Genomic DNA, 16,187 nt, shown 5'->3' on the forward strand with positions numbered 1-16,187 from the left:
TTTCCCAGTATATAGCCCCTGAACCTAAAGGCTGATCTGGACAGGGTGTTAGAATTTTTGCTTTTGTTCTATTCTGGAAGTTATTTTTATTCTCCTTTGCCTCCTAACCCCTCACTACTGCTAGATTTATGGTGTTTCAGGGCCTGTTCTCTTTTTGGAAGAATAGGCGACTGACCTAAATTAAGGCCCCCTAAGAAAAGCACTCTTTGGTCCTTTAGAAGCCCAAGGACATGATATATTTAAAATTACAAAGGAGAGTTGCACATCTACTTTCGTGATCTTATTTCCTAAACTTTAATATTAATTTTGCAAACTAAATTCCCAAACAATTAACGAGATTTAAACAAAGCAATCATTTATAAATAATGAATTTGTGAATTATTTAAACACTCTCAAATTCTGATCATTTTAAATAGCATTGACTCATAAAAATTGGTTTTCTGTAGCGGAAAGAGAAGGTTTTGATATCAAATTATCCAAGCTGACTTTCATTGTACATGTTACTTTGTATTATTCACGTTAGTAAGTTGCTGCTATGAGAGTAGCCAGTTACTTTTTCATTAACCTGATAGACAAAAGCTGCTCCCCTTTCAGGTGCTCAGCTCTACTGCAGTGGAAAGTAAGCTGCCATATTACTGAAAGGACAAAATTTTCCGTGAGACCCAGGTTATAGAACCTTTATTATAAGAGGCAAAACAAAGGATAAGGCCAAATTTAAAGGGAAATGTGAAGATCAGAGATGTCCAGTTGAATTGTTTTCAGGCTTTTCATCAAACAGAAAGCTGGAAGAGAACTTAAAAAAAATTCATCAAACCTTTAAGATTTATTATGCAGGGCCAGTGATGGGTGCTGAATGAGATTCAAAGACAAATAAGATACTGTCCCTGTCCTTGCGTAGGAAAGATAAAAAAGTGCACAACTACCTAGAGAAAAGGAAAATGTGTTCAGTGCTCTAAAAGAGAGATTTAAGCATTGTAGAAGAAGGAAAAATTAATTTATAATAGTTAATGCTCAAGACTTTTATTACAAACATATTGTTAAGAACTGACTCTAAATGAGTCTGGATTACAAAAAAGATTGTGGGCTGAATATATGCAGCATGGTTGATTGGAGGCTTTTAATAATATTGGAACACTTTTAGATTTATTTTTATTTGACTCCACAGAATTTTAGCCTGCCTCATGAATGCATTTACTGTACATTATTTTTAAAAGCTATAACAAAATTACAAATATACATAATTACAGTTAATGAGATATTTTCTCATTCAACAGCTTCAATTTGTATATCACTAATAAATATGATTTCATTTAAGAATGAAATAACTGCCATTGTACATGGGATTTTTAAGACCCCTCCTAGAGGAAATCAAGATTTCAAAGCACACCATATAAAAGTTAGTACTAAGCACAACTCTGTCTTTAACAGATGGCTTAAACAATCTAAAGATCACGGACACCTGGTATGCTCAAAAGAGAATTTTAAAGAAACTATAAATCTCATTTCTCACCTATGTGAGTTATACTGGTTTTCTTCTTAGTATCTATAACTTTTAATTTTGTGTCAGATCATTTTTAAAGATGCTGATACCAGTTGGGAAGTTTAAAGTAGATTCATATATTTTTCCTCTAGTAATTAAAGGAAAAGCTAAATATGCAGTGAGGAAATATTTTGAAGTGAAATATAATAGGATGTCCTTTTGCTTTTATATTCTAAAATATTTTTCTATAGATTTGGATAATTCTTTCTACAGAGGTTTATAGAAGTTGATTTAAATCTCATTTAGAGGGACCTACATTTTATATGTTTGCATTAATAACCAGTAAATCAGGATTTTAATGTGTAACTTAGGACTTTTAGAGTTTTACTGGCTTCTTTCACTTACCTGTTTCTCACTCTGTGCTATAAATTACTTTTCACATTTTCACAACTGATGACTATCAAATATGCCTCTATTCCATTTTCTATCTTCCTAATTCTTGTTAATTGTTTAAATGGAGGGGGGGAATGAAGTGAAAATAATTCACATTAATTGCTTTTGCAAATTCTCTTTTAATTATGATGCTAGTAACTATGTAATTAGTGATGTTTAATATAGCCTTAGTAAAACATATATACCAATTGTCATATCATCCTATTGCATTTCCCCAAGTTCTAATTATGTCCCCACCTATGGCTGAAGAGGCTGTGTACTGGAAAACTCTGGGTGACATAATTCACACAGACTGTGATGCGAATGATACCTCCTGGAGTTCTGCACAAAGGAGTATGTACCAGAGTCGCAGTAAATATGTACTTAACATTGGTTAATATTAATAACTTAAGAGTAGCTGTAGTGGTATGGGTTGGTCTTATTTCAGGGGGGTCTAGCTTCTCAGTCTGCAAAGTGATAAGCCTGTATACATGAATTATTATTCATTTCCCTAGAAACTTCACATCTTAAAATACATATGTAATATATACATGCAATATAATCAATAAATCATTTAAACGTAAATCTTTGAAAATGTAATCTAGTTGATATAATTCTTCTTTAAGCTAGTAAATAATTTGGGGCATAGGAATCTGGAGTTATATCATAAGAAACTTAGCTCTATATAAACACACATGCAAACACATGCAAACATACACACTCAAACTAGGAAAGCAATGAAACCTCTAACTATGAACATATGAATGCAATTGAATTAAAGAATAAATATAGCAAAAACAATTATTTCTTCACTGTTTTGTCTAGGAAGTGATTATACTTAGGAAAGATAAGCTGGCAGGTACATTGCAGTTAGAGAATTCTATAGACGTTCTTGCAGTCATAGTAGTCACAGTGATTACTATCTCTGAGGCTTTGTTCCTGAGACCTGCAGGAATGACCTTGGTAAAATCAGGATGTAGGCCTACTCATCTTTCCTTTCTGTTTTGAAAGGGCTCAGTTCTTTGGTCTTGCCTTCTGCTTACCTGTGGAACTCATTTTGACAAGCTACCTGGATTTTTTCCTTAAAGTGAATCTGCATTTTTAAAATGTCTGCACTTTTTCTCTTAAAATTTTATTTTTTCTGTGTTTCACTCTCTCATGACCTTCTAAGCAACCTGTCCTTGTAAACCAGACCTCTTTATGGTCTAAAGTGAATTAATATGATAGGTGCTGGTTAATCTTCCTGGGTACCCTATGCTCCCAGTTCCATTCTCAGTCCTTCTCAGCCCTACTCTCTGCCCCAGAAGCCAGACTTCTGCAGACTGCATCACCCTGGTCTCTTGGCCAGCTGGCATTGGCAGGAAATTGGAAGACAGGAGGAGGGAGAGTTGGCCATGTTTTTTCCCTGCTCCTTCACTGCACCAGCCTGTGTTTCTGGCAGTAGCTGTGTCTTTCATGATTACGCTCTCACTAGGCAGTCTTGCCTTCATAACCTGACTCACGTTGGGTTCCAGTAAAATCATTTCCTTTCCTTTCCTTATTCCTTAGCCCTAAGTAGATGATGCCAGAGTCTGGGTCCTTCACCAGCTCTTGTTTCCTCAGCCTTGATCCAGTTGTCTCCTCTTAAAAGTTCGCTACTCAGTCTCCTGTATTTACATATAACTTATGAATTATAGCATTCCAGTTTGGCTTTCATTGTAGTTAATTGTGTATGAGTCTGTCTGCCCTACTAAACAGTAAGGACATGAATCATGTCTCATTCAACTTTTTTTCGGTAAATTATTCAATAAATCGTTTTTATTGTTATTCCTTCCCTGGAACAAAATAATCTGCATTTCTATTTTTTTTTAAAATCAAAGTATAACATATATATGGGAAAGTACATAAAATGCACTTATCTTAAATAGACGGCTCAAAAATTCATCCTTGAATCCTAGTACCTAGCAGACTACTGACATGTAGTAGAAACAGACATATAGTAGAAACTCAGTATATGCTTGTTAAAGTATATACTGAGTTTCTACTATAAGTCCCAGAGCCACCTTAATGGTATTTTCAGGATTCATTGTAGTATTTTGAGGGATAATTATAGATTTTCTGAGTTCAAGGCAAAAAATCACTTACTTTGGGTTCTCTCTAAGCCAAGTTCACCCTGTTTGTGCTCATCGCTTGAAAGGAAATGAAGCACTTGTGGTCCCATTCGTCTTTGTGCTTCCTCCCTCTGCCAAGCTCCATTTGGTGCCTTATTGTCCCACAGGTTGCTTATTTGAGTCTTTTGAATTAAGAGTTTAGAACAGAAGGTCCATCTGCTCTGCATGAATATTAAATTATCATAAGACTTTGTGTAAGGAGAATTTACCCTTGTGTTTTTTACAGTGTTTCCTTTCCCCTCTGTTTTAAGAAAGACTTGGTGCATCACTTTTTTTCTTCAGCATACCCTTAGACTTAAATAGGCTGCAGTTATCAAGTCATATAATAGGCTTAGAAACCTTTGAATGGCAGGTCCTACGTAGAAGTAAGATTTTATTTATTCTCATTATCTTATGAAATGTAGTACTTATTAAGTATAATTGAACACACAATATTCCAAATCTTATTTTGAGGTTACAGGATCACATAAGAAGAAAAGCATACTTAAAAATTATGTGTTGGAGAGATATATTTTATAATTAATCAGGTTCATTAAATGTGCAGGCCATTTTAATGCATAATATGACAGTATGCAACTGATAAATTTGTGATTCATTTTGAATATTCATGAGTGAGCAAGCTTCAGCCAGTTAAATAATATAATTTATGCAATTAAGTTGTATTCTTTTGCAGCATACTCTAAAATTTTAAAATCAATTTGCCAGTTATATATATGATGTAGTGAAATTTGTTAATAAAAGCTGAGTAAGGAGATCAGTTGAAGGATGACATTTTAAAAATGTGCATGCTATCCATTATTTAAATATGCAGCTTTTAAACAATCAGTTAATTTTTCAGTGAAGGTGAAAGTTAGGTTATACCTTAAATATGAGTATTTGTACAATCATATATATACTTAATATTATTAATAAAAAATATGTCTAATTTCTTTATTATAAATTATTATATGTAACTTGATATTTAAAAGGTAATGGGAATATATATATTCTGAAGAGGAAGAACCTTCAAATTCTTATTGCTAAATTAAAAGGACATATGCACATCTATTTTGTAAAATCCATGCAGTTAAAATTGAAAATTGGATTTAGTGAATAGGGCTAACAAACTGCTTGAGTCTTTTCCTGTCAGATGATTACTTCCACTGGTCTTTTGAAATAATTAGCTTGGGGTGATATAGGTGTTATGGGGCTTCAAAGCATCTATAATATCGAGTAACCTTTCAAAGAAAAACAGTACAAAATTATGAAAACAAAAGTAATTCAGAATCTTAGGAAGGATCTAAGCCAAAGACAGATACTGAAGATTAAGCTTACTTAGCTTCAGGGTAAATTTGTCTCTGTTTAGATGATGAGTCAACATGGATAGTGTGAGACTTTATTTCAAAACAAACAATTTCCCTTGGCTAGGTGTTTGTGTAAATTGTAAATATTTTAAAGGTTTCAAAAAGTATTTGATACTTTCTATGCATTTTCACTAATTAAAAATGTTTTTCCCATCAAAGCTGAAGTTATGTTTTAAATTTTTATTTAATTGTGATGAAAACAAGGCAGGCCCAGATTAAGACCTTTCAAATCCTAAATAGGGTGCCATATTTGTACTTATAAATAAAATAATACTAACATGGAATTATAAATCAATAATACTAATCCATAAAATATAAAACTTACATGTATGTGCTGAAATGAATATAGCTTTTTTTCTAATTTTGTTTTAAAATTCTGTGATGGTATATTAAAAATGAACTTTTCTCCTATTTGTGTTGCCCCTGATTTGTAGCTGCCCAAAGCACCACTTAATAAGGTCCTAAGTAGGACATCATCTAGCAGGCAAATAACTGGCAGCTTGTCAGAACTCCTTTTTCTACTTCTGACTTGCCATTATTGCCCCTCATCCTTTCTGTACTTTATTTATTTACTCTCTGCACTTAATGGGCATGATAATAACTTGAGCCTGCATGTGCCTTATGCTAGATTAAATTTAGGTTCGTAGTTACTTAAAAACTTTGAAAAGGTATGAGAACATGTAAAATATTGTTGCATAAAAATTTGAACATTTCTAAGCTATTTTTTTTAAAGAAAAATAAAAACAAAAATATATATATGTATTTTTTTTATTTCAAAGCAATATGCCAATTTCAAGGGCGAACCTACTTTGAAGGAGAAAGAAATACGGTCTATTCCTCTTCTGGAGTATGTGTTCTCTATGAGTGCAAGGTAAGGAAACTTTTCATGAGTTTTTCAAAAATATTTCAGTTATATAAACACAGTAAATGTTTTTTGTTTTTTTTTTTAACATCTCACCCTTGTAATACCTTTAAAACATCTAAGGCAAAGAAAAATTTAAGATCCTAATTATAGTTCAAATGTATAGAATTTCTCATTATTTTTGCAAACATATAAATAAAAATGCTCTTTCATCAAATTAAAGTTTTATGAAGTTGTTTTATATTTTCCAAATTCAAATCAACCCCTCGTTTACTGTTGTGAAGAAAATGTTGATATAGAATCAGCCTATTGTTTCTTATGGTTTTGACCCATATGAGAAATAACACTCAGTTCGACTAAAAATAAAACATAAAAATTACTTAATAAAAATTACTTCTTGGGTGGAGATGAGACTAATATTGATCTTAATCATTTTGGGAGGAATATTTTATATGGGGAATTCTTTATTAATTTATCACCTTGGTTTCTTAAAGTATGCTCTGAAGCAAATGTGATTCTTTTTAATTCTTCTTCTTGACCTACTAATTGAAAAACTAAATGTTTCCTAGCACTTCTTATACTTGACTTTTATAGACTATAATGTTATATTTCCTGACCATAATGTTATATTTCAAACCATATTCTGTCTGAAAGAAACTGTCTACATGTAAAGTTTTTGCTTTAGCATTCCATTACCATTTCATTCTTAATTTTCTCCTTAAATGCCTCCCATACATGGATTTTAGATGATTTAGTATGTATAGATTATGTAGAATATTAGGATAAGTGATTTACTCTGCTGGCACCACCGATAAACTGTGAGCATTTGTATGAATATTAAGTGTTGAGGAAAGGAAAATTCTAAGAATTTTGCCAAGATAAATTGAATATGAAAAAAGCCAGCTACACGCTTTATGCATCTTAAGTTGGAAGACCTTTGGGATAAGCAAAGAGGAGATGTAAAGAGGCAAGGCTGTGACAGATTTGATTTCTAGAACATGAAAGCTCTAATTTCTTCATGCCCATTATAGAGTATTGTAGCTGCTTCTTTGGCTTTAAATCGGCTTTCCTATGATATAGGTTACCATCTTAAAAATAAGGGAGCTGAGGCATAGGACCATTATTAACAGGAATTGCTGAACTGTGTTTCAAGATGGGTCTTTTTCTATCAGCATTCCTATACCAATACTGTTTTGAGTGGAGTAGGCCCCACTATAGATATATGAGTATTGGGAGACTTAGAGGGAGAACGAGTGACTCCATATTGAGAAAACGGAATCAGAGAAAATTTACTTCAAGGGAAGTAGATAACTTTTGTCAGCTGTTTTCTAATGGTAAACTCTAAATTTAAAAATCTTGAGGGTGTTTGAAGTTTATCTGTCCAGTGCGTGTTTGTGTGTGTGTGTGTGTGTTCCTTTCATTTGACCAGTGTGTTCCATAATACTAATAATCGTCCTTTAGACATTTACTGGAGTAGTTGCCTATCTGATTTTAAAATAGCTATACAATTCTTTTATTTTAAATTGGTTTAGTAAGAAGTCTATATAGACAACTTTGTGGGTGCTTAGTAAATATTGAGTGAATGAACAAAATGTTACTTTCTATTTACTCAAAAAAAGGCACCATTTCCTACCCTCTAATGCTGTGCTGTCCAATAGAAATATGATGCAAGTCACAAATGTAATTTTTATTGGGCTAAATTTTTTACCTGATATATCCAAAATATTATTATTTTAACATGTAATCATTATAAATTTTAATGAAATATTTTATATTCTTTTTTCATAGTGTCTTTAAAATCTTTTGTGTATTATGTATTTACAGTGTTCAAGAGCTACATCAAGCTAATATTGATTATATAGCACAGATTATTATAAGTTTTGTAGTTCTTGACTAAATTCTTGACAGTAAGGACTTCCATTGTTTTTTCTCCCTTCAGGCCCCTTAGGTTCTGTATTTACTCCTTCACATAATTAACAGCTCTCTTATGCTTCCATTTTCTGGGCTACAATTCCAGTCCTTCTTTGTTCCTTTTTTATCAGTTATGTGGCCTTGAAAATATGTCCTGGGAGTCTATGACTTGAATAGTAACACAGCCAAACACTGTGGTTCTGAAAATAAGAACCAGAATGGGTATTACTGTCAAGCCAAAGGAAGACTAGCATTTGACTCTACTATATATACATCTCTTGCCACTTTCTTGATAAGAGATTATGATGATTTGGAGAAGGTCTTTTTCATAAATAAACCAGGAAGAGGGAGATGTTGAAAGGAGTACTTCATAAAAACAGTTCTTATAGACATGATATCTAAAACTCTAAGCTTTTCAGCCATATTAAATGAAGTGACATAAATCCTGCCCTCATTTCCCTTATAGTTTTGTTGGGAAATCCTCAATTTTTTTTTTTTCCAGACTCACCTGTGAAAATCTGTAACAGTTTAGAAAATTTTGAAATGAGAATGTTTAAAAAGCTCAGTTTTCATTTTTTGTTTTTTCATTGAGCTGTTCATCTAATTTAAGCTGTATCTTTGCCACAGTTGTCATTTGGATGTGCAAATGTGTTGTAAAACTAACAGAATTTTTCAAAATTACCCAGATGTTTGGCAAATTGTAGACATAGCTACAATATCCATTATAAAGTGCTGCTTGTCCATTTTAAAGGCTTTTAGTTGTGCTTTTAATGTCATTTCATGAATGAGCTTGTGACCTGTACAGAGGTTCTGAGGATGGACATTTTAGTCTCATCTTAGAAGAGCCTTCTCAGATGGTAGATCTGGAAACTTCTTAATTAAGTCCTAATTGAGAAGTTTGAAGCATTTATTTTCTCTTGTCTCACAGGACCAGACTATGAAGCTGGTTGAGAGCTCAGGCTGTCCAGCTTTGGATTGTCCAGAGTCTCATCAGATTACCTTGTCTCATAGCTGTTGCAAAGTTTGTAAAGGTAAGACTTTTTTCTAAAGTCAGAGTTATATGTGTGAGTCATTTTATGAGGCTAGTTCAACTGAGATGAACTTGAAATTTTTATAAGCAACTTATTTTCAAAGATGAGTAGTATTTCCTTAAATGTTTTCCTGATTTGGCACACAGTAGGTAGACATGAAGTATTTATTGTAGTTATTGAATTAAAATTGAAATGCTCCCATGTGTTTCTGCTAGGCTTCTTGTCTCAAGCTCTGGATCTCTAAGCCTCTCTGTGTACTGGTTCTGAGTCAGCATGCACTGCTGAAGAAATTCACAAAACAGTGCTGACTTATTTTTATTAGTTTTTGTTCGTTTGTTTGCTTTTTATTTCTCTTCAGTTTGTTTTTATAATTGACTTAGCATAATTACCATTTTGATTACTTTAGATCCTTCTCATTTCCACTCTCTTCACTCATAGGCCTCTATACTACTGAGAAAAGAGAGGCCATCAGACATGCATTGCTTGTTTTGTGTTGCCTCTGTGATGATAGGCCTAGGACCAATAATTAAAAAGGATTCAGATTTTTAGTTTAATAATAACAATAAAAAAAACAGTAACATCTGAGCTTTTTTGAAATGCAGTGGGACTCCTCAGGAGGCAGAGAGTTCTCCATCACTAATGATTTTTACACTTAGTATTTTATTATAGATTTGAAGATTGATTATATGAAACTTTTTATGATCCCTGCTAGTTATGAAATTATATATGTATTCCTGTATTATCTTGAAATTATATGTTTGTGAATCCATCTCCTTCACTGGACAAAGGCAAGGCTGGGTCTTTATATTCATCTCTATATCCTTAATACATAGTATGACACCTGGATATAGTAGGTACTCATAACTCGTATAGTTGATAGTATATAACAAACTGTCCTAAATGAGCTACTAGCACTCATTTGAATAATGGCCTTTATGTTAATGCAAAGCAAAACTTGATAGAAAAAAGTAAGGAAAAGAAACTTTATAAAACATATACCATTTTATTTCTTTTTAACTTAATTTATTCAAAGTAGACATAAGATACTCTGCTCTCATTTTTAGCATGGTGGTGCAGTGTTTTTATTTTTCTTTTTAGCTCCTTCTTCCATTCATTCAGTTATGAGTTATAAAATCTCAGTTCTGCGAAAGAGAATTTTGGGAATTTCAAAATGGCTTAAAACTTGTTCGGCCTTTCAAGGAGTTTTTAGAATATTTCTCAGAAATTAAGAAACACTGCTAAAAATAGACAAACAAGAAGGGCCATTAGAATTTTTATCCCCACAGTGCCTGAGCCAGTGCCTTGTACAGCGCATGTGTGGAATTTGATATGAATCAAAATACTCATTCTAGTCATATGATTTGGGAACTGGACTTCCAATCAGCAGCATAACTAGAATATCTTTGGCAGCCACAGGTAGTCTATTTCTCAGGCTTAAATGTGCATATACATAACCAAGGGATGTTATTAAAATAAAAATTGTGATCCAGTATGTCTGGGGTCAAGCCCAAGAATCTGCATTTCTAATAAGCTCCCAGATTATGCTGATACTACTGATCAGTGTCGCTGTATTATGAACTTTCCCAAAGCTCAGTGGCTTAAAACAACAACCATTTTATTATATATTAATATTGTGGTTGAGGAATTCGGACAGATTTTAACCAGATGATTCTTTTCCACTTGATATTAACTGGGATAACTCAGCTAGAAGCTGGGCTGGGCTGGAAGATTCAAGATGGCCTCACTATATGCTGGGCATCTTTGTAGGGATGATGGGAAGGATGGGAATAGCTAGAACTCTTTCCTGCTCCGCACAATCTCTGACTTCTCCCTGTGGTCTCTGGCAGGCTAATAGACTTCTTAAATGGTGGCTCTGGGCTTGTAAAGACTAGGTCTGGAACTGACGCATCATCACTTCTACCATGTTTCACTGGTCAAAGCAGTCACAGGACAGCCCAGATTCAAGGGGAGGGGAAATAGACCCCACCATGAGAGAAGAAGTGTTAAAATTTTGTGGCCATATGTCATCTGCTAATAATGTCCTGGAGCTACTCAGAGATTAGAGAGGTGAATAAAATAGAAGTTAGATTTGTCTAGAAAAAAGTTTGGGTAAGAAACTGAGATAGAGCCTTTCAGATGTCATGAGAAGCCCTGATTACATTCATTTCTTTTTAAAAAATGCAAATTAGGAAAGGGAAACAAGCAAGTTAGGAAATGGAAAAGTTAGCCACAAAAATTGTTATATTTAAATTGTTTATAGTTTTAAAAATTAATGTATTTACACAGCACACTTAAAATACAATGACAGAATACACTGTGACCTATACCTCTTCCACCTGAGATTCTTATGTAATTGATATGAAGTTAAGTCTTAGTATCACCATTAAAAAAAACGAAACCCCAGTTAAATTCTTTTATGCAGCCAAAATTAAGAACCACTGGCTTAGATAATACTGGAACTGAAATTGGACAAGTTGGCCCTTCTTGAAACATTTAACACCATTTTTAATTAAGATTGTTTCAATTTCTTACTTCAAACGTATAAACAAGTGAGTTCTCTTGGCATTCTCTGACTTTTAAACTATAAAAAGTCAAGTTCTCTAGCCTTAAATTTTGGGTCAACCTCTACACATATGTTGTGACAAATTATTTATAATAAAATTGGCCTCCGATTTCCAGACCTGTCTGCTAAAGATGCTGTGCTTATATTTGAGAAAGTAAGTTGTTCAATAAGAGTTAGTAAATATTCCCTGAAGGCAGAGCATGAGATTAAAGTGTTGACCTTTCCAATAGAGGCTCAGCCAGTGGTTGGAAACCAAGCTGAGCACTGAAATAAAGAGCTAAATCTCTAGGCACCAAATCAAATTCAACCAAGGCTGTTTTCTAGGTACCCTGCAGCTGGCTATCTTCTGTAGTAGCATCTCAGAATCAGTGTAGTAGGAATGTTCTTTTTACTTTCAAGGAAGCTTAGAACGAATTAAAACATGACATAGACTCGGTGATAGAGTGAGGAGTCTGACTTAAAGGTACAGAAATGATGTGATATAGTTTTCATAACTGCAGCTCTTCCCATTTTCCTTCTTATCCCTTGGTAACCCCTTTTTCTGCTAGAGGTACCGCCAAGTCCTATTTACTGGATGCCCCACTATAATTTAGCATTTACTTCATTGTGCTTTATAATTATAAGTAGTAGGGGCATTGATATGCAGAAGGCTGAGTGAGTGTAGATTGTTCTCTTCCAACTTCTGGATAACTCATAGTTTCCCATGTTATTCAATATATCTTTATGATTCTTATTTTCTGTATATCACTAATAACATTATTTAGTTAATTTTTTATATCTACTGTTAGTCAACTCATTTTTTAAAATTTTGTTTAATTCCTAAACTATGGTATCCATAAAATAATGAAATTATTCATTATTAGATTCATGTATTTCTTATACACATTAAAAAGAAACCCATTGCTATTAGTACTTTTGAAAAATGTTCATGCATGCATATGAATCACGTTTTGGAAAAAATCAGAATTATCCATCATCTTGCAAATAATACCTGAATAAATTAGTAATCTTTTAGGTGTAAGTGATAGAACACCTAATCCAACTGACTTAAGCAAAAAAATGGATCATATGGCCTCAGTAAGCAGCTTGATTCAGATTGCAGTCCTGCCCCTTTGCCTTGATCTTTCAGTTTGTCTCTTCTGTGGTGACTTTATTTTCATGCTTTATGTGTTTTTGGTAAACCCTTGACATTCTTATGATCACATCATTATGCTACTCAAGTTGGTGGAAGTAAAAGCTCAATATCCTCATGAGCTGAACAAAAGACCCAGAACTGAGTATCATTTGTCTCTGTTAGACTGATCTGGATCACAGGCCCAGACCAATGGAATGCCTTATCTTCAGGGGCAGTCAAGTGCATTTCCCTGTAAGCACGTGGGCTGACGTTAGGGGTGAATGTTCATCCAGAGTATGACTAGATTGGTTTTATTTTCCAAAAAGGAAGAATAGATGCACTTAGGCAAAACCAACAAATACTTACCTCAAAATTAGTGTTTTCTCTTTCTCCTGGGTTTTATGTATTACCTTTATGTATATTGCTCTTACTCATAATCTTTCGTATCCATATTTCCCTACTTATCCAGTTATGTAAAAATATATATTAATATTTTATAAAACTACTAATAGAAGATACAGAACTTCTTTTGAAAAGTAAATTTGGAAAGCAAATTTGGAAAGCTCACAAAAGGAGTAGAAAATTGGGTATCCCTGAGGTGAAAATCCAAAGGAGGAAATGAAAGAAAGGCTAGATTGTATTAGATCATTGATCTATCTTTAATTAATGTTTGAGTTTTCTTCTATGATAGGTATCTCAACATATTTGGTTTGTAACTTATTAGTTGTACTCTAATTGTTTTAGTTATTAACAAATACTATATTATTATACTTGTACATACATGATTTCATTTGAACCTTACATTTTTGTGAGATAGATATTACCCTAATTTTACAGATGAGAAAAACTAAGGGTTTAAAAAGATTAATTAACTAACACAAGTAATTTACATAGCCTTTAAGTGGTATAGATCAGAAGTAAATCCAGGTCTTCCAGACCCAAAAGCCAAATGCATATGATTAGAAACACAACTATGAAGGTAATAGGACTATGATACTCTGATTTTTTGAAGTTATTCACTGTAGATTGGAAACAACCACTTTAATGGAGTCTGAATTTATACTTGTCAGTAGTAAACCTTTTGACTCTGGCATTTTGTCTCAAAGCAGTAAAACAACCAATAGATTTAGTCAACTTATTTGTTGAGAGAATAAATGAAAATAGTTGTCTGACATTGTAAGAGTAAATTAGACTTTTATTGATGAAATTTTCAGTTTTCAAGTCTCTGGATTAATAGAAAAAAATTTTTGATAAGAAGTAAAGCACTTCCTAACCGAACGTAAACCAATGAAAGCAGGATCACACTGAAATCTAAGAGTTGGAATATTCTTGCAGCAATGAGACACTGCATGGTGAGCATGTACACAGTATTTGATGCTGAGGTGTGGAGTCTCACCACTACTTAGGCAAAACTGGAAATGGATTTTAATAAAGGCGGCATATGGCATAGACAGTGATGGCAGAGATTGGGCAAAGTCTGAAAATGGAAGAAGAGACAATGCAGCAAAGTGAAAAATTGAAAGATAGTTTTGAAAAATATAGTTATGAGAGAAAAATAAAAATGCATCAGGAACAGCACCTGTTTTTCAGTCACAGTCTTTTAAAAGTTCTTTGAAACATCAACAGGTAAAATTACACAGAGATTTAGCACTGTGTATCTTAAGGAATGGGTCAATTTTCTTTTAGTAACTTGTTTAAGTTTAGAATAAATATGAACTGATATTTTGGAGCCTTTTCATTTTAGGTTGATGATGCACTGAGCTCTTGAGATAGAGAATGAAGATGACTTTTTAGCTGAAATTATTCCCCCTCAGGCATTGTAAAAAGGCAATGGAATACATTTTAACAAATTAGCTGCTTAAAAGAAGGAAATAAAAAGACCCTAGGAAAAACATGATTTCCTCTTAAGAATGAACTTTTTACTTCTAAATGTTCAGAATTTAGATTGTGAAGTATCTTGTCAAGAAAAATTATGTTGTCAAGTGATGTAAATGCTATTATCCACTATATACAGTAGTACCCACTTCTCCTTGATTTCAGTAACCCATGGCCAGCTGTAGTCCAAAAATATTAAATGGAAAATTCCAGAAATAAATAATTCATAAATTTTAAATTGCACGCTATTCTGAGTAGCAGAATGAACTCTCGCTCCATCCTTCTCTGTCCCACCCAGGACACAAATCAGCCCTCTGTCCAGCATGTGTACTTTGTATTACACTACCAGTCTGTTAGTCACTGAGAAGCCATCTCGGTTCAGATTAACTCTTGGTATCGTAGTGCTTGTGTTCAAGTAATCCTTATTTTACTTAAGAATGCCCCCAAATCCATTCACATAACTTTTGTTACTATATATTGTTATAACTGTACTATTTTCTTATTGCCGTTAAACTCATACTGTGCCTAATTTATAAATTAAACTTTATCACAGGTGTGTATGTATGTATAAGAAAGAACATAGTATACATAGGGTTTGGTACTATGTGAAGTTTCAGGCATCTAATGGGGGTCTTGGAACATATCCCCTGAGGATAACGGGGAGCTAATGTATTTTTCTGATCTTCATATACTTCTGTTCTTTTTTTTTATTTCTGTAGAAATGAATAATTCATTTGATTTCTTTTCTATTTCTTTTTAAAGCCATCATTGCATTTTGAGAGCATCGCCTTTCTTAAGGTTTAAGTTGTGCAAAGAATATGTTACTACATATTGTAGCTGCATTTCATGTTTTAATTCTGGGGTGATATTCAAAATATTAATTCAAAATATTAATTATGAGTACCAACCAACCAGTGGACACCATCCACTGTGCTGTACCAGATACACCTACTTACTGGCTGTGGTATAGCTCAGTCCACCCTTTTACTGAATCACAGTATTCTGTGGTAATTTGATTATAAATAAGATGAACCAGTTTAGAACTTCCATCTTCATGAGTTGCTCAAGTAAGTCTTTTCTTGGTTATAAGCAGATGAGTTTATTCTAGCTACATCAAATATATTCTTCTATTCTTCTTTTCTTTTATACATGGACTGAAATGATAATTCATTAGACAATGAAGAACTAGACAGATAATGTGCATCAGGCAATTTAAAAATTGTTTGAATGATGTATAATCATGTAATTTCCATTAAATATGGATTCCAGCATTCAAGTTTTTCATTTCAGAATCTTAGATAATCTTTGAACAAGGGATTCACACGGTAAAAAGAAATCCTGAGAAATTACGCAGGATTGGTGTCACTGTTTATAAAATGTTCCATTTTTCTTTCCTCTCATAAAGACTCTGGAATCTGTGGGATCT

At 33.2% G+C, this 16,187-nt stretch overlaps 1 protein-coding gene across 7 annotated transcripts in view; it reads left to right on the forward strand.

Annotated features, from left to right (window-relative positions):
* Positions 1 to 16,187, forward strand: part of NELL2 (neural EGFL like 2) — a 300,577-nt gene that overhangs the window by 130,985 nt on the left and 153,405 nt on the right. For all 7 annotated transcript variants that reach the window (XM_039882249.1, XM_039882250.1, XM_039882245.1 and 4 more), the window contains 2 exons: positions 6,185 to 6,276; positions 9,107 to 9,209. In XM_039882249.1, coding sequence (XP_039738183.1) covers positions 6,185 to 6,276; positions 9,107 to 9,209 — 195 coding nt within the window. The remainder of the gene's footprint in view (positions 1 to 6,184; positions 6,277 to 9,106; positions 9,210 to 16,187) is intronic.

Source organism: Pteropus medius, unplaced genomic scaffold (assembly GCF_902729225.1).
Source record: "Pteropus medius unplaced genomic scaffold, Ma_sr-lr_union100, whole genome shotgun sequence".
Classification (NCBI taxonomy): domain Eukaryota; kingdom Metazoa; phylum Chordata; class Mammalia; order Chiroptera; family Pteropodidae; genus Pteropus; species Pteropus medius.